At 35.5% G+C, this 20,204-nt stretch overlaps 1 protein-coding gene across 1 annotated transcript in view; it reads left to right on the plus strand.

Annotated features, from left to right (window-relative positions):
* Positions 1 to 20,204, plus strand: part of CEP350 (centrosomal protein 350) — a 131,849-nt gene that overhangs the window by 95,921 nt on the left and 15,724 nt on the right. Inside the window, exons 30-36 of the mRNA XM_044915927.1 lie at positions 3,388 to 3,548; positions 6,312 to 6,448; positions 9,119 to 9,201; positions 10,426 to 12,428; positions 13,276 to 13,683; positions 13,785 to 13,931; positions 17,443 to 17,565. Of these exons, the coding sequence (XP_044771862.1) occupies positions 3,388 to 3,548; positions 6,312 to 6,448; positions 9,119 to 9,201; positions 10,426 to 12,428; positions 13,276 to 13,683; positions 13,785 to 13,931; positions 17,443 to 17,565 (3,062 nt within the window). The remainder of the gene's footprint in view (positions 1 to 3,387; positions 3,549 to 6,311; positions 6,449 to 9,118; positions 9,202 to 10,425; positions 12,429 to 13,275; positions 13,684 to 13,784; positions 13,932 to 17,442; positions 17,566 to 20,204) is intronic.

Below are 20,204 nucleotides of genomic sequence, written 5' to 3' on the forward strand. Positions count from 1 at the left end.
CTTGCATGAGTTACAGACCAAGGATTAATGATAATGTTAATAAGATACTGTTTTATTGATAAAATATAATTCAAGTAAGAATAGTTTTAGAGAAATAGCTCTGAGATTTTTAAACTATAGATGTCATCTACCTATTAATGATGACATCATATATGCAGTGTTTGTGGTCAGTTTTAATGTAGTGGAGTTATATAATGCCTTTCTCACTTAAGTGATGGAGAGTTTGTTACCAGCCAAATTAATATAGGCCACATGTGTCACATAATCAGAAACTTAATTTTTTGATTATTCTGTCCATCTTGATGTGTTTAAAAAAATCGAAGTATCATTTATCTGTCCCCCCTTTCTCCCCCACTACTCAAAAAATCCCTGTAGGAGAGAATTCCATAAAGGCAATAAATTCATCTAGAGATTCTCTTAGATGTTACTAATGATAAGTACTATGCAATAATACTATAATTGATCAGATTAAATATATCAGATATAAAGTCCCATTCACTCTCATAGACTTTTACTTAATTTCTACCCTTCATTTGTATACTTTTGGTTTCTTTAGTACTCAAAAGTAGAAACATTTTCCAAGGTCTTTCATCTAAAAACTTCCAAGTTTTTCATCATCCACTGTTAAATCTTCACAACCGTAGATGATGAATATTTTTATTAAAATAATCACTGCTGGTATATGCAATTTTCAAAATATATTAATTTAAAATAATCATTTTGGGAGGGGGCAAAGTTGAAACTAAATCTGCAGGAGTATAATCGTCATGTATATAATTTTATCAAAGTAATGGCTCAGGTTTTGGAAGCACATAAAAGCTTATCAAGCTAAAGAAGCACAGTTTTAGAAGATGCAAAGGTATGGGATTATACTTCATTTTAGAAAGATTTTAATTTTTAGATCAGCCTGAAGTCCTACTCAGAATCGTTATACTAGAATCGTCGAGTCTCTACAAAGCCTGCCACTAAGTGTTCAGAACCTTTTAACCCTGAAATCAATTGATTATTTTTTCAGAAATTAAAAAAAAAAATAAATAGTTGCTCTCTCCCCCCACCACCATTTTTAGCTTTAGACCAAAAAATGTATTACCTAAAATATAGCTACATAAAATGTTGGTCTTACGTGATTATGAATCCTACCACCATTTATTGAGCTTTTATGGTAGTTGAGGTGCTGTGCTGTGTGCTTTATTCACCTTATTTAATCTTCCCATCAATTCTAGAAATCAGTAGGGGTCAAACACCTTACTGACTACCAGTAGAAGATCCAGAGTTGAAAATGGCCTTTATTATTACGTTATTTTGTGAGTGTTGATCAGTAAATAGTGAGCTTTGCCCATGCTAAAGGCTCAGTATCATGCTACCGCTGGTATAAGATGGGTGTAACTTTCCTGAAGTATCTTAAGTCAGTGGTATAGAAGTGACGGGAACTTAGATTTCATTATTTCTAATCCAGATATTGGATCACACTATCAAAAAAGACTATAATCCTTTTGCATTTAAATAAATTCCATAACTAATTCTTACGCAATTTAATCTGAAGTACCTGGAAAACACCTGGTTATTTATGGTATAATGTTGTAGTGTACATCTGAGTCTTCAGATCTATATACTATAGTATTTCTATTGTAATAGTATTTATATTGCTATTAAATGTCTCGCTCAACATCAGTGTGTGGAAATGATACCATTGCGTGATTTTAGGAGGAAGTGTGAGGAATAGTCATTTTTATTCTATGTAATTTCCATATGTAGTGAAATAAGCAGCATATTATATTGATGGATTGATTGATTGGTGGGCAGCAAAGCAAGGTTTATTGAGCAATGGCAAAGTGATAGTACAAAGCTCCCGAGGAAGGAGGGGACTCGAGAGGATTGAGCTAAGCGGCATCTTTAAATGATACTATTTTCATAGCATGTGTGTGGCACTTACTATAATGAAATGTCTTTTTCGTGATTTTGCTATGACTGGACATCTACTTTGTGTGTTTGGGAGCTGTTGGGAAGAAATTAAGATTTAACTAGCTTCATTTCAGTTATTTTAAATATTTTAAGAGCTTCTAAAGAAAGGTTACAGCAGAGGATATTTCTTTTTAATTTCTCTCCTTTTATGTGGCATTAAGATTCACAGTTAGTTTAAAATGACAAAATTTCAGGGCGCCTGGGTGGCTCAGTTGGTTAAACGTCAGACTTTTGGTTTTCACTCAGGTCATGATCTCAGGGTCATGAGATCGAGCCCTGCGATTGGGCTCTGCACTCAGTGGGGGAGTCTGCTTGGGATTCTCTCTCTCCCTCTCCCTCTGCCCCTCCCCCTGCTTACACACACACACACTCTCTCTCTAAAATAAATAAATCTTTAAAAAAAATAAAATGACAATTTCAGGGTGTCTGGGTGACTCAGTTAAGTATCCAACTCTTTTTTTTTTTTTTAAAGATTTTATTTATTTATTTGAGACAGAGAGAATGAGAGACAGAGAGCATGAGAGGGAGGAGGGTCAGAGGGAGAAGCAGACTCCCCGCTGAGCAGGGAGCCCGATGCGGGACTCGATCCTGGGACTCCAGGATCATGACCTGAGCCGAAGGCAGTGGCTTAACCAACTGAGCCACCCAGGTGCCCTAAGTATCCGACTCTTGATCTCAGCTCAGGTCTTGATCTCACGTTTGTGATCAGGTCCCACAGTGGGCTTCATGTTGGGCGTGGAGCCTACCTTAAAAACAACAGACAGAATTTCAGTTTGATTTTAATATGACTTAAAAAATATTAACAACTAAGGGGAAGGACAGATAAATATGATTATCTTGTCATCAGGAAATAATTCCTTACAATGTCCAAATTTTACTAACCTAAAAGTTTTTCAACTTCTAGTTGCTTATCTCACCAAGACAGGGTATCTTGAGATTTATTTGCAATTTCAAATAGTACAATTAGAAAGTGAAAATAAATAGGAGGAGACCCCCTGCTCTGCCCAATAGAGATTTAGGGGACAGGAAGGGGAATGTAAATCACTAAAAAAATTTTTTCAAAGCTCAAATTCCTTAATTTTAAATGTTAGATTGACCTTAAGTTTAATATCACATTGCTGCTTTTCATTAATAATATAATTAATAGTTATTGAATTAACTATTCTTTTTTTTTAAGATTTATTTATTCATTTGAGAGAGAGAGAGGGAGGAAAGGGGGCTGGGACAGAGGGGGAGAGAGAGAGAATCTCAAGTAGACTCCTTGCTGAGTGTGGAGCCTGAAGCAGGGCTCAATACTAGGACCCTAAGATCATGACCTGAGCCAAAATCAAGAGTCAGACACTTAACCAACTGAGCCACCCAGGTGCCCCAAATTTAAAGTTAAAGTAAGTTAAAATTAAATAAGAGATTTTGTATCTCTTTCAGAAACAACATCTGACCAAAGTGACATTGAAGGTAGGATCAGAGCCCTAAAGGATGAGCTGCGGAAAAGGAAATCAGTTGTGGACCAGCTGAAGAAGGAACAGAGAAAACGGCAGAAGGAAAGATTGAAAGCCCAAGAAGCCAGTCTGATCAAACAGTTAGAGGTTAGACATAGGAGGAAGTGGGTTCAGTATCAAGGCTAATGTATATGTGAAGCCTAAAATGTTTTTCATGTTAATAAAGTAATGGATTAGAATTTTTCAGTATTAGTTTGGTGCCACATTTTAACCTCTTTTTAAAAAATCTGAGACTATCTAACCAAACTCTTGCTTAAAACATTAAATTAAATATTAAAATAATCCTATAATATCAAGTATTAAGTAAATACTAAAATCAAGTATTAAAGGGCTTTTTTCTAAATAAGAAAGATGAAGCCTATGAAAGATTGATATCCATGCCCTCTGAAGCAAAGAATCATTAGATAAATAATTCTATTTTTAAAAAAGATCAATAATTCTAGCTATTGGAATTGTTACTGCCTTTTTAAAAACAATTTGTTTTTTAAGCAGAGTGATATTTCTTGCTACATAGTTTATTAATGTGACTCTTTGTACTATTTGAATGGCTCCAAAATGATAATTCTAAACTTGACTCTTCTCCCAAGCTCTAGCAGCCTTCCCTGATTCTTCCCCAGGCTGGAAACCTGGTTTTGATAGCTTCCTTACTCTGTTTTCTCCTATCCATTCGGTCACCAGATCCCATTGATTCTTTTCTTTATAAATCTTCTTGCTTGTCATTTTCCATTCCAACCGACATCACACTGTTTGGAGCCTCATGACCTCTCTGCATAGCTACTTGAATGTCCCTGTCTGTGGTTACTTCCCTATTGCTTGCATACCTTCTGCCAGCTTCGTGTTCCTAAAATGCTACATTCATCATAGATTCGATCTAAACTTCTTGCTCCTCACAAGAATTCCTTCTCATGACATCACCAGAGAAGATCATTCAGCTTCTACCTGAACACTTCCATTAATAGGAAATTTCAAATTTTCAAGGCAGTTGGTTTCATTGTTGGGCTCTAGGTTCTCTAAATGTTAGAAAGCTTTTTGTTATGTTTAGCCAGTATTTCTGTCTTTTTAATGGTCCTTGTTGTGGTCACACCAAATATGTGTTCCTCCTACCTTTATTAGTTTAATCATCAGATATTTAGGTGCCTATTTGTATGCCAGGAACTCAGCTAATTACTTCACACATATTCTTCATTTATCCTCAAGTAACAAGGTATGGCTTTACTGTCCCTGTCTTATAGATGAGGAAACTGAGTTTGAGGGAGATTAATGATACTCAGGGACACACAGGTCATAAATGGTAAAGCTAGGATTTTAATATATCTCTAATTCTAAATTTTGTACCCTTACCATTATACTGCACTGTCTTCCACATAGAAAATGAGGCTGTTAACAGATGTGGAGAAAATAGACATTTACACAGGTACATGATACAGAGATGGGAACAGGGATTATAACTTGCACAGATGTTTGGAAGTAGGAAAAGTGGCTAAGGTAGAATGACCATACTGGCAAGATCATGTTGGAATGTATTAGGAAACAATAACTTTATTTAAATTATTTAAAAATAAAGATCATGTTCAGGACCTTAGAATCAGACTGATGAGTTTGGACTTCCAGTCAGCAGTCTTCAGCCTGACCACCACACATTAGAATTAACTGAGGAGCTTTTTGAAAAATACAAATATTCAGGCTCACTCCCAGAGGTATTAATTGGTCTAGGGTGGGGCCCAGGATTTAAAAGCACTAGTGTAGGTAATGAGGAGCCATTGAAAATTAAATGAAATATGCTTAGATTGAAAAACGTTGCTCAAAAAATGTTCGTTAATGGATATGCCAGCCAGAAAGACCTCTAGAGAAGTGCCATAGGATCCATGTCATTCAACATTTTATTAAATGGTTTACAGACAAAAGAAAGTTCTGTATTTAGGTTTTAGATTATAGTATATGATGGAGAAATACATAAAATATAGCATTTCATATAAAATCTTTTGGATTTTATTTAATCACAGATGTAATAAATCAACTACATTCATGTAAGTATAGCTTTCAGATCAGAATTCAGAGGAAGGTAATATGGATAGTGAAAGTTGTAAAAGTAGGGATTTTAGCCCAAGTTTTAGGGATCTGTAGCAATTGAGTAGCATCCATATGTTCATTCATTCAGTCTTAATATTTATTGACAGCCTATTTGGGGCCATGAGTAGGTATTGAACATACAGTGTTAAACAGAACAGCTGTAGTCTCAGATAATGATGTAAAAGTGGGATTTTAGGCCAGAAAATTAAAAAATATAAGAGATGAAGGGCTTCCCTTAGATTTCATCCAAATTAGAGTTATATATTAGTGATAATGGATACAGAATGGCTGATAACATTTTTTGTAGTTCTGAAATCATCATATTCTTAACCACACCCTTCCTTCTTCCTCAGGATTTGTATTCCCTAGTATCCCCAAGAAGGTGCCATTGAAGTCAGCATCATGGCTAAACTTCTTAAAAATAACATGGAAGTATTAGGACAGCCTTTAAAGAATAATTACATGATCAGCTAAAAAAATTTCTTAATGTGGCAGAGCCTGAATTATTGCTTCATTAAATTTTTGTAGAGTGGAGACTGTCATTTCCTAATTGATTTAGGGTTATAGTTACACATCTTGCTTATACGTAGACTATTTCAAGAAGGATCTATGAATAACTATTGATAGCACTCTCGGGAATGACACTGGTACTGGGAGAAAGATTTTTACATTACATCTTCTTTACTATTTGAATATTTTACCATAAAATATACTATTTTCTTATTTAAAATAGTTTTTAAAAATTCTGTATAGTAACTCCTCTGATTTTTCTAAACTTAGTCATATGATGAATTCATTAAGAAAACTGAAGCAGAGCTTAGCCGAGATTTGGAAACATCACCAACAGCCAAGCCTCAGATTAAAACGCTCTCCTCAGCTTCTGAAAAACCCAAGATCAAGCCCCTTCCATTACACAGGTAGAAATTTGTGATAACTTATTCTCTATTCTGCCTTGTTTGAGAAAAGTTTGTGAAAAGCATAAGGAAAGACTTTTAGTAGAGCTATCTTTTAAGTAATTGTGAAATTGTAGAAGTAAAAATATTGGTTAATATTTTTATTTTCACTAAAGTAATTTGTAATGTATGATACAATCACAAATCAAATGTATAATAAGGTACAGATTTAAAAACATATTTTGAATTCTGAAATCTGGTGGTTGCAATGAAAATAGTATCCACCAGTATTGCTATAGTAGCATTGTAAGTTGATATAGACCTTTTGAAAAGCAGTTTGCCAGTGTTTCAAAAGTAAAAAACAATCTGTAACTTTCGACTCAGTAATTCCACTTCTGGAAACCTAGCTTGAGAAAATATGGGCTACCAGAAGTCTCAATTTGCATGAATATGTTTCTCATAACATCCTTTATCTTAATATAACACATTGGAAGCAATCTTTATGTTCAAAAATGGGTGACTAGTCCAATAAATTATGGTTCTTTCCAGGGATAGAATATTATGCAGCCAGTTAAGGCAAATACAGAAGATATTAGGTAATGACATTCAAGTATATAAGATAGTGTATAAAAAAGTTGCAATATTTAAAATAGATTTTGAACAGTGAGTAGGGGGTAAACAGTCAGTGGGACTGAGAAATTGGGGGCATTTCAGAGAGAAGGGCATTCATGAATGACCAAAAGCAGCAAGGAGCTTGGCATATCATAGAAACTAAGCATAATAGGAAGTTCATCGCTAAAGTTAGAAGAGACTGGAAAAATAAAAACCAAATTGTGAAACCTTGAACTCACTCATTCTTAGTAGTTTCTACCTTACTTTTCAGAAGAGGTGAAGCCTTTGAAGGTTTTTAAAGAAAATATTTAGGGATTTTTTTTTTTTTGTCTGTTATAAAAGTAATGTAGACTTATTATAATTAATTTCACATTACCCAAGTTTGAATCCTGGTTTCAATACCAGCTAGCTGCTTAACTTTTTGGGCAAGTTATTTAATCTCTCTGTGCTTCAGGTTTTTTTAATAGGGATTTATATCCTATGATAACACCTGACTAATTAACTTGTTATGAGGGTTAAAAGACTTAACTTAGAACAGAGCTTAGCATACAATTAGCACTATGTATTAGTTACTATTTATTACTATTATTATTATTATAATACTGAGGGAAACAGTAAAAAGAAGAAAAGTTTAAATTATGTACCCAACTACCCCAAAATTACAAATGTCAACAATATTTCTTTTTAGGATTTCTTATGCTTAGATTTTATGTATATTTTTCCACTATATTATAAACTGTAAATTTTACTTTTAGATTTCTACATAATATACTATTGAATGGCTTTATAGTTTTATTAACCAGGCTATCGGAAGATTTTAACAAGAGAATGATGCAATCACACTTGTGTTCAGAGAGATCTTCCTGACTACTCTATGAAGGAAAGATAGAAAAGAGTAAGCTTAGAAGCAGGGAGAACAGGAGTCTAAGCCAGGCCTCAAATAATCAGTGGTAATAAGAATAGAGATAGGAGATAAATTTAGAAATATTTAAGAAGTAGGGGTGCCTGGCTAGCTCAGTCAGTAGAGCATGCAACTCTTGATCTCAGGGTCGCAAGTTTGAGCCCCACATTGGGGGTAGAGTTTACTTAAAAAAAAAAAAGAATTTATCCTTAAAAATACTTAAAAAAGAAATATTTAAGAAGTAGACTTGCCTAATCAAAGTGCTAGATAGTGAAGCAGGAGAAATCTAGAATGACTCCCAGGTTTCTCTTAAGTAGTTGGTTGGATCAGAGTTCCATTAACCTAAATGGAAAATCGGATGTTCTTTTGTGGGGATCTTATGATTTTGGTTTTAGAATACTAATTGTGAGATGCCCATAGTTCACCTAAGGGAAATTATCCAGGAAAGATGTCAGGGTGAGATATATGAGGATGATTAGCATAAAGACGGTGGTTGAAACCACAAATAAAATAGCATCACCCAAAGAAGATATGCATTCAGAGAGAATAAAAGGGAGCCAAGTACTAAATATGATAAAATAGTATTTAAAGGCATTATAAAGAGAGAAATAGAAGGCAAATACTGTGACTTCACAAATAAAGAGAAGGCAAGAAAATGAAGAATGTACTCTTCCTGTTAATGTAATGAATAAAAGAGGACAACAGCAGGATGTGGAAGAATAAAGAACTGAGGGGCAAAATTTTGAGGCTCATAACATACTTACAAGCTAAGGGGGAAAAAATCTCCAGGTTGAAGGACTAAAGATTATAGAAAAGAGAATGTATAACTGAGGAGCACCATTAATGTGGGACTGTGTGAGTTTTTAGGAAGAAAGAAGTTCAAATAGACACCCCTTTTTCTTTCCTGCAGATGGGAAGAAAGACTATGAATATAGATATATTTGTAGGTGGAAAGTTTGGTGGTAAGAAAGTTCATGCTGGTGGTCTCTGGTTTTCTCACTAAAAGAAGCAAGATCATCTACTGAGAGTGATGAGGCCCAGAAATAGCCTTGATGAAAGTGATAGGGTGGGGTGCCACCTGTGAAGGAGAAGTAGTTGTCTAAGACTTGACTGCTTTTTGTTACCAATTACTTTAGTATCAGCAGTACATTTATTTCTGCTCATTAATTTTTCTGTTTCAGATCTGAAACAGCAAAGAACTGGAAATCACTAACAGAATCAGAACGCTCCAGAGGATCATTGGAGTCCATTGCTGAACATATTGGTATGTAACTAGAAAAAATAATTGTTCTATGTCTACATAGACAGGATTAATGCAAATGCCTGCACAATTCTACCTCTATACCTTGTTGATTAAAAAATAAATTTCTTAAAGATAATAATTATTGAAATTGTCAGTTACTTTGATATTTTAAAGTGATTTATTGGTTATATATAAATTTTTTGAATAAGTCTTTATTGTCCCAAATTTATGATAAAAAATGAAGCATAAAGACATTAATCTAAAATGGTTGAGTGTATCATTGGCATCATTAATCAGATTTTATAACTGAGTATATATTTTTTAGCTTATACTATTGTTCAGGGTTAAGTGGTCATATATATTTTTTTCAACTTAATCCAAAAAATGGTAAGAATTACAGAAAATAAAGTATAATTCAATGAGGAAATAAAACTGAGGCATAAAAAAGCCTACTTACAAGTAATGACAAAATAGAGATTTGAATTAAAAACTTTGAATTCTTAAAAAAATAAACTTTTAATTCTTGGTTTGTTAGCTCATCACATCTTTTTTTTTCTTCTGCAATTTTAGCTCTTAAAATGCTATATTTGGGGTGCCTGGGATCGAGGCCCACATTGGGCTGTGTGCTCAGCGGGGAGTCTGCTTAAGGATTGTCTCTCTCTCTCTCCCTCCCCCAACTCGAGTTCTCTCACTCTCACTCTCTCTCTCAAATAAATAAATTTTTTAAAAATGCTGTATTTGCAGAAATAGTTTTCTTTTTTCTTGTGTTTTTTTTTTTTTTACATTTGAGAGCTTAGTTGAAGTCCCCAGGAAGATTCATTCTTATCAAAGTATATATAGAAGTATATTTGTCCTTCCTTCATTGTTTTTCTATATGAAATATGTATGTAATATCCATTGTACAGTTCTGGTTTTGCATGGTTTGAGGATGATCATGCAAATGTCTCCATAAACTTAGAGTCATTTTTCTTCATTTATAAGTGAAGACATTTAAGAAATTGATAAGACAACATTTAAGAAATTATTTCAAACTTTAAATTTTCAGTCATTCTAAATGTTCTGGTTATTGTTGGTACAATATATTCTCTTAAAGGAAAAATTTACCTTATAAGGTAACAAAACAGGTTATAGTTATTGACCAAGTTTTTCCTCATAAAGATTTGGCTTTTATTTAGCCTTTGGTTCTAGAAGTTGAAAGATTGTAATTAAATAATTTTGATAATGATTTTTTTCTTTTCCTTTAAGATGCTGCCCTGGCAGGTTCTGAGAGATCATTATCAGAAAGGTCTTTATCTGCATATGCAAAGAGAGTGATTGAATTGGATAGACAAACAGAAGAGCATTTTCAGACTTCATCTCCAATTCTTAGATCATCAAGGAGAACCAGAGCAGAATCTGGAGATTCTCTAGAAAATGTACCTTCATTACCTCTTCTCAAAGAAGTGAATGCCCCTAATGGAATTCTGGATGTGTCAGAGGCCAAGGTTGAAGAAGACTCTAGTCAAAAATCAGAAATACAAGAAGTAGACTATACAAAACTGGAGGCGAGTGTGATTGAAGATGCCTATTCGAAACAATCTAGGAAGTCTGACGTCTTACTGAAACTAGACCTGGAACAGGGAGATTCATCCGAAATTCTTTCAAGGAAAGATCTTCCTTTAGATTCTGTAAATGTTCAGAAAGACTTAGTTAGATTAGCCATTGAAAATCTTCATAGAAAGGAGTTGAAAGAGAAAGAGTCAGATCAAGATACAGATCATAGTCCAAACATCAAATCAGAAAAAGACATTCAAGAACAAAAGAACATGAAGGAAAGGGACTTGTCTTTGTTAGAACATTTTTTTGCTCCTAAAGAGATAGCATACTCTGAAGATTTTAAAGTGTCTTCTTTGAAGAAAGACATTTCATCTGAATTATACAAAGATGACTTCGAGGTGTCATCTTTGTTGTCACTCAGGAAAGACTCTCAGTCTTGCAGAGACGAATCACAGCCAACCAGGAACTCTACAAGTAGAGCCATTAGCTTTGGCAGTGATGATGAAATCAGTGAGTGCCTCAGTGAGAAAAGCCTTTCTGTTCGTAGCAGTGTCCACTCTGAGAGGCTGTTGGAACTCAAGTCCCCTACTGAGCTTATGAAAAGTAAGGAGCGCAGTGATGTAGAGCATGAACAGGGAGTTACGGAGTCCCCTTCCTTGGTTTCAGTTTCTGTGGCGGATGAGTTACATGATTTCCACATTGGTGATAGGGTGTTGATTGGCAATGTTCAGCCAGGAACTCTTCGATTCAAAGGTGTGACTAGTTTTGCTAAAGGATTTTGGGCTGGAGTGGAGTTGGATAAAGCTGAAGGAAATAACAATGGAACATATGATGGCATTGTATACTTTGTGTGCAAAGAGAAGCATGGTATTTTTGCTCCTCCTCAAAAAATATCTCATATTCCAGAAAACTTTGATGACTATGTAGACATAAATGAAGATGAAGAGTCTTACTCAGATGGACAGTATCAATACTATAATCAAGAACAAAAAGATAGAACAGATTCCAAGTTTGATAGAGAAGAGGATGCAGTTGAATATTTTTATGAGAACTCTCTACCTAGTATGCACGATATAGAAGCCTCACTTGATAGAAGCCTTAAAATAGAAACAGACAACATTCAGGACATTTCTGGAGTACTTGAAGCCCATGTTCACCAGCAGTCCTCGGTGGATTCACTCATCTGTTCAAAGGAAAACAAAGACCTTGTTTCTGGTGCCACAGAAAAGGTTTCCATTGCTGTAGAAGGCGATACTTTAGATAATAACTTTTCTGAAGAGTTAAAGAAGCAACAGCAGTTCACAGAAAAGGAAGAGAACCTATATCCTGAGGTCTCGGAAAAGCTTTCTACTCCACTTCTGGATCTTTTAACAAGAGAAAAGAACCAGTTGGAAGCCCAGCTGAGGTCATCACAAAGTGAGGGAAAAAAGTCAAAGCAACAGCTAGAAAAAGTCAGCTTACTGACAGACAGTTTACTAACAGTCTTTGTGAAGGACACGGTCAGTCAACTACAGGAAATCAAAAAAGCTAGGAATGAGAAAATCCAGCTTAGCAATCAGGAGCTTCTTGATGATGATCAAAAAAAAGTACCGCCCCAAGCTCCATCCCCAAATCATGAGGAGCAATCATCAGGTGTTCCAGGTTGCTTCTTAAGGTCTGAATTGGAAGATGAAAAAGAAGAGATTTCTTCACCAGATATATGCCCCAGACCTGTAAGTATTTTATCTAGACAGAATGTCAATTAACCTTATCTTTGTAGTGCATTTTAATTCTGTAGCTCCTGGTAGGTTTTTTGTGACGTGTTATTTATTAGATAAAAATCACTGTACTAGTTTTTAAAGGCCTTGTCACTGTTTTTCTGTCTGAAGTATAATTGTCCTCTGTTATGTCATGAGTGGTCACTATAGGGTTGTCACAAATACTAGCAGCTTTATGCTGGATTGATGGCCCTCGTGTGCTGTCCACAGGTTAGAGTCCCTTCCAGATTCACTGAACAGATTTATTCCATGGAGCTTTCCAGTGGTTCTCAATCCAGTTCCTTTTTTGCCTATGAAATTATTTGTCCACCTAGCTACTCAGTTACCCTGCAGATATTACCAGTTGTGATGTTGATTATGGTAAAAAAATATATCCACTATGACATATACTCAGACCATCAGCTTACTTAGGTTGCCCATGGACAGTTGAACAAAAGTAACGATTTTGAGTAACTTGAGCCAGATAATCACAAAAGGTGAGAAATTTTGTATACAATTTCCATACCCCACAGACAAGAGAGTACCTCAGAAACAAAATAATGATAATTCAAAAAGAAACAACTAATCAATAAACATTTTGTAAAAATTCAATTTTAATGCTTGTATAAGCATAATTATGGGAAACAGGGTAGTTTTTTTTTAATTGTTTATTAGTAGCCACCATATTGTTTTTGTTTTGCTTATAGAGAAATAATAAATATACAAATAATATATTTGCTTTGTCTTTAAAAAAAAAAACAACCCAAATGAGTGATCTGAGGTCACTAAATGGTGCTCTATTTGAATGGTTCCATTTCTGTAGGAGAGTCCAGTATTTGGTGCCAGTGGGCAGGAAGAACTTGCGAAGAGACTTGCTGAACTTGAGATCAGCCGGGAGTTCCTGAGCGTGTTAGGAGATGATCAAGACTGGTTTGATGAAGACTTTGGTTTGAGCTCTTCTCACAAGATCCCCAAAAATAAGGCAGAAGAAACAATTGTACCTTTAATGGCAGAACCTAAAAGAGCTCCCCAGAAGCCATGTGAAACACTATTGGCAGTTCCACATACTACAGAGGAAGTAGAAATTCTTGTACATAATGCAGCAGAAGAACTGTGGAAATGGAAAGAATTAGGTCATGATCCTCATAGCATCAGCATTCCTACAAAACTGCTTGGCTGTGCCAGTAAGGGTCTAGATATAGAAAGCACCAGTAAAAGGGTCTACGAACAGGTATGTAACATGAAAGGATAATTTTAATTTTTAAATTTTTCTCTGTTGTCTGAAATTCAGATTCTTAGCCATTTTATTTTGTTTTGTTTTTCTCTATCAAGGCGGTTTTTGATTTAACAAAAGAGATTTTTGAGGAAATATTTGCAGAGGATCCCAACTTAAATCAGCCTGTCTGGATGAAACCATGTAGAATCAACTCCAGTTATTTCCGACGAGTGAAAAATCCAAATAACCTTGATGAAATCAAGGTAAACTGCAAACTAGACAGTATCTCCTTTTTTGACTTGCTGTTCATTTATGCAGATCTATAAATGCCATAAAAGCAGGTACTCTTCTGTATTATTCACCCTCTGTCCTCAAGGCCTGTCACATAGTGGGTATTCAATAAATGTTGAGTCACTGAATCCATGAGCAGTGGAGGGATGGGGGAGACGGAATCCTAAATCCTCAGGATTTTGCAAAGCATAATTTTAACAGTCATTTCCTATATATACATAACTATAATACTTAAGAAAAAATTAGGAAATAGGAAGATAAATTACTGCGATTCATTGGAGTTTTAGGTAAATTTTTGGCAATTTAGAGATAGGTATTCTAGAAGTACACCTGAAAACATGTCATCTATCAAACATGCCAGCCCAAGACAGGTGTTAACCTTTTCATCTTTGATTTTGCAGGTTTCAAATTAGTAATGTGGTTTTGAAGTATGTGAGATAGTAATATATATAAAATATATTATTTGTTATCTAAGAAGCCTCTGAAAAGATTAAGTGCCCTGAGGCTACAGTGACTCCCAACAAAACTTCAGTCACGTTGGTGGAAATCTCTGCCTGTTCACATGTTTCTTTAATATAGCAAAGGTTATATTTCCAGTGCAGTACCTCTCAAACTGTAATGTATTGAATATGAATCATCTGGGGATTTTGTTAAGATGGAGATTGTTACAGGTCTGGAGTAGGACCTGAGATTCTGCATTTTTAACAGGCTCCTTAGTGATGAGGATGCTATTGACCCTAGAACCACTCTGAGTAGCAAGGCTCTGGAGTTGTGTTTTCCAGACTATTTCATCATAGAAAGCTAATTTTTCCCACAGATAGCATACCTCCAACTATAGTTGATCTTTGAACGTTGTTGGCAGTTAGGGATGCCAACCCCCTACTCAACTGAAAATCTTTAGATACTAATAGCCTACCAGAAAGCTTATGGATAACATAGTTAACACATATTTTGTATGTTATATGTATTATATACTGTATTCTTACAATAAAGTAAGCTAGAGAAAAGAAATGTTATTAAGAAAATCTTAAGAGAAAATACATTTATGGTACTGTTGTGTATTCATTGAAAAAAATCCGTGTATAAGTGGACCCACACAGTTCAAACCCATGTTGTTCAGGGGTCAACTGTACTCATCTTACTGGTGTATTTTCTTACAGTCATCGAGGAGTGTATGTGGACTATTAAAATACAGTAAAGAACATATACAGTATTCTGGTATATAATGTGGAGGCATTGCCTAAACAATTTAGTCTTTTTTTATTAAAATATAATTAACATATAACATTATATTAGTTTCAGGTGTACAACATAATGATTCAATATTTGTATATATTGTGAAAAGATCACAAGTCTAGTTAACATCCATCATCACATGTAGTTACAAATTTTTTTGTATGATGAAAAATTTTAAGATCTGCTCTCAGCAACTTTGAAATACACAATACAATATTAACTATAGAGAGCTTTTGAAAATATTTTGTACTCATAGAACGCCAACAGATGTCTATGAGATGCAGTGTATGCTTACATCGAAGTTAGGCAAACTGTGGCCCACAGGCCAAATGCAGCCTACCACCTGTTTTTATAAATGAAGTTTTATTGGACCACAGCCACACCCATTTGTTTAAATATTGTCTATGGCTGCCTTCCTGCTATAACAGCAGAGTTGAGTAGTTGTGACAGAGACCACATGGCCCACAAAGCCTAAAATTGTTATAGTTTGGCCCTTTACTGAAGTTTGCAGACCCCTGCTTAAATTGAAGTAAGTAGTGCAAAAAAAAAAAAAAAGTTTTCAGAGATTAATTTGATTCATTAAAAGAAAAAACAACTTTAAAATGATTTTCAACTTTGAAGAATAGAGTATCAGAACCAACTGGGGAGCTTTTTCAAAACACAGGTGTACTCCATTTCTTTCAACCTTCCAAAGTTGATACATCCTTGAGAGAGAGAGAGAGAGTGGGGGTAGAGTTTGGGGACATATTGGTTTGAAAATCTTCTCAAATGATTCTGATTCATAAATGTATCTTTTCCCCCATTAAGAACATTGCTTTTTTGTTTGTTTGTTTAATTTTATTTTATTATGTTAATCACCATACATTACATCATTAGTTTTTGTAGTGTTCCATGATTCATTGTTTGCGTATAACACCCAGTGCTCCATTCAATATGTGCCCTCTTTAATAAACAGGCTAGCCCATCCCCCCACCCCCTCCCCTCTAGAACCCTCAGTTTGTTTCTCAGAATCCATAGTCTCTCATGGTTCGTCTCCCCCTCCAATTTCCCCCCCTTCATTCTTCCCCTCCTGCTATCTTCTTCTTTTTTTTTTTTTTTAACATATATTGTATTATTTTCAGAGGTACAGGCCTGTGATTCAACAGTCTTGCACAATTCACAGCGCTCACCATAGCACATACCCTCCCCAATGTCTGTCACCCAGCCACCCCATCCCTCCCACCCCTCACCACTCCAGCAACCCTCAGTTTGTTTCCTGAGATTAAGAATTCCTCATATCAGTGAGATCATATGATACATGTCTTTCTCTGATTGACTTATTTCGCTTAGCATAATACCCTCCAGGTCCATCCACGGCGCTGCAAATGGCAAGATTTCAGGGGTTTTTTGATGGCTGCATAATATTCCATTGTATATATATACCACATCTTTTTTATCCATTCATCTGGTGATGGACATCTTGGTTCTTTCCATAGTTTGGCTATTGTGGACATTGCTGCTATAAACATTGGGGTGCACGTACCCCTTCAGATCACTACATTGTTTTTTAACAGAACAACCATAAAAAGTAGTAAAAACCCAACTTACTTTATTAATAGCAAAGAATAAGTTGAAATAAGACAAGATACATAATATATATCAACAATCATCAGAATGCATATATCAATATAACACACAGTGATGCTACCCACCAATTTCAATATTGAAATAGCATTTTGTAAAGTTTTTTTTAAGGGTAATAGTTTAAATATTGTTAATAAAATTATCATGGTTTTTATACTGAAGTGTTGATTAATATTTTTTAATTCAATATATTCAGTCATGGTGCTTCAAAATAAACTGTCCTAGCCAAAGCCTGTACTTGGCTCACATGGCATTACTTCCAACATTTGTATGGGATTTTTCAGATGCAGAGATTTATTTTATGCTTCCTTTAGTAGTTTTGCCAGCTTGAAGTTAGCTGATGGTGGTTCTTGGGTAGAGGGGACTCTAAAGTGATTTTTCTTTGCAGATTCATCAGTGGGTTTTACTTTTGTGTGTTGTGTAAAAACAAAAATTCTTTAAGTGAATAAAGGCTGAGCATTTGGAATGCTTTTGTCTTCAAAATGCTAAGTGGAACTGTAAGTGGAAGAAATTCGTATGATCTTTTATTATAAATACCATATTATTAGCATAAATCTGCATTGTAAGCACTAAATCTCAGGAACTTGGTTGTTTGTGTTTCATTCCCTCCTCTTATTTTCACAGAACTTCATAGCCACAGAAGTACTCAAGTTGTTTAGTCTTAAAAAGGAACCAAACCACAAAACAGATTGGCAGAAAATGATGAAATTTGGAAGAAAGAAAAGAGATCGAGTGGATCATATCCTGGTCAGTGCATATAACTAAAATATTTTTATTTTAACTGTCTCTTCTAAAATCAGAATGTAATTAGAGTCTAAAAAGAAAGGGAAGGGGCACCTGGGTGGCTCAGTAGGTTAAGTGTCTGTCTTGGTTTCGTCTCAGGTCATGATCTTGAGGTTGTGGGGTCGAGCCCAGTATCAGGCTCTGTGCTCAGTGTGGAGTCTGCGTCACATTCTCTCTCCCTCTCCTTCTCATTCACCCTCTCTCTCAAATAAATAAATGAAATCTTTTTGAAGAAAAGGGAATATAGGGGCACCTGGATGGCTCAGTCGTTAAGCGTCTGCCTTCGGCTCAGGTCATGATCCCAGGGTCCTGGGGTCGAGCCCTGCATCGGGCTCCCTGCTCGGTGGGAGGCCTGCTTCTCCCTCTCCCACTCCCCCTGCTTGTGTTCCCTCTCTCGCTGTATCTATCTCTGTCAAATGAATAAATAAAATCTTTAAAAAAAAAAAGGGAATATAATTGATCTTAAGTCTATGATAGTAAAGCCTTAAATTCTTCATTTGCTGCATTTCTGCCCCTCAGTTTTGGAACTTGCTTTCTTTTGAACTTGGTAGATGAATATTTAACTTAACAGTATTTTGTGAGTATGGAGAACTTGAGAAATAAAAAGCTGAGTGGAAGCAAAGTTTAAGGTACCAAATTAAAAAGAGACCAGTGTAGATTCTGGGGCCAGATTGCCTGAGTTTAAATCTCTTTTCTGCCACATACCTGGTTTGTAATCTTGGACAAATTGTCTTACCTCTTTATGTCTCATTTCCCTGCCTGCAATCTACCAATACAGTTATTAAGAGAAATGAGTGTTTATATATGTATATGTAGAAGAATTCCCTGTATATGACTTAGTAAATACTAGTTGTTATCATTTTGTCATCATTATTATTATCCAGAGCTTTAGCTGGATAGGATTTATTCCATTTTGTGATATATTTCTCTAGCATTAGAAAAATGTTTATCAAGGTGTCTTGGCTCAGTGGGTTAAGCGTCTGACTTTTGATCTCAACTCAGGTCTTAATGTCAGGGTTGTAAGTTCAAGCCCCACATTGGGCTCCATGCTGGACATGGAGCCTACTTTAAAAAAAAAAAAAATTGTCAAACAAAAAAAGAAAGAGTAAAGAAAAAAAGGTCTTTCATCCTTTTCTTTCTTCTGTAAAAGAACGTTAAGTAATAGCAAACTTTAGGAAACTCGTTACTTGATTCAGGTTTATCTCTAAACATTTTCATTCTGGACTTTCCTGTTTATATTCATATAATGAAAAACGAGTGTAATACTTAATCAAAGGCAAGTATATGCCTTTCCATTGCTTCATTTGCTCAGTAACAGCTATACTTATTAGATAAACATTTATTTAGTGTTTATAGCTTGCCATTCTTTTTCATGCCTTTTTCATGCATGAAGAGTGGCAAACTGTAAAACACAGTAATTATATGAGGTAGGAAGGACTCATGTTATTCTGTTTTATAAATGAGGAAGTTTAGACTCAAAGATATTAAATTGTCCAGCAAATGAGAGCCAAGATTTTAACCAACTGGTTCTTCATAGATCTTTGCATCTCAAGAATGTGAACTTATTCTCCTGTTTCAACAAGATTTTATTTATTAGAGAGAGAGAGCATAAGTGGTGAGGGTGGGGAATGGGCAGGAGAGGGAGAAGCAGACTCACCACTGAGCATGGAGCCCAACTCAGGGCTCGATCCCAGGACCCTGAGATCATGACCTGAGCCGAAGGCAGACACTTCAACTGAGCCACCCAGGTGCCCCTCAAATAAATAAAATATTAAAAAAAAAAAAAGATGAAGAAAGCATGTCAAAAACATTCATTTATCCTTGTATCAGTTCAATTGATCACATCCTCTATAAATCATCTCAGTGTATACATTTGAGTCAAGAACTGTGCTAATTAAGGACTGACGTGACAGTAGTAAGCAAGACAGGCATAGAGCCTGCCTTCATGGATTTACAGTTTGCAGCCAGAAACTAGCCGTTGATATATAATTTACACACATGTGTAATTCTAAATTAAACGATAAAAATAGAGGAATAGGGAGCTGTTGTAAAAGCATAAACCAGGAAACTGACCTAATGAGGATGGTCAGGGCAGGCTTCCCTGAGGAAGTGACATTTGAGCTGAGATCTTAAAGATGAATAAGCATCACCTGAGTTCTAAGATAGAAGAACAATTCAGGGGGAGCAAACCACATTTGCCAGACCTGAAATGAGGAGAAGCATGGGTTTGAGTGGAAATGTTAGTGGTTGGAGGTGACATAAGATAAAACTGGAGAGGTAGGTCTATATCCTCCAGTGCTTTGTAAGCCATGTTAAGGATTTTGGATCTTATTGTAAAAGCAAGAAGTTTAAGCAAGAGAAATTACAAGATCAGATTTGCAGTTTTAAAAATGCTTGGAGAGGGGTGCCTGGGTGGCTCACTTGGTTAAGCGACTGGCTTCTGCGCAGGTCATGATCCTGGAGTCCTGGGATCGAGTCCCACATCGGGCTCCCTGCTCAGCAGGGAGTCTGCTTCTCCCTCTGACCCTTCCCCGTCTCGTGCTCTCTCTCTCTCTCTCTCTCATTCTCTCTCTCAAATAAATAAAATCTTTTTTTTTTTTTTT

Source organism: Neomonachus schauinslandi, chromosome 6, assembly GCF_002201575.2.
Source record: "Neomonachus schauinslandi chromosome 6, ASM220157v2, whole genome shotgun sequence".
Classification (NCBI taxonomy): Eukaryota; Metazoa; Chordata; class Mammalia; order Carnivora; family Phocidae; genus Neomonachus; species Neomonachus schauinslandi.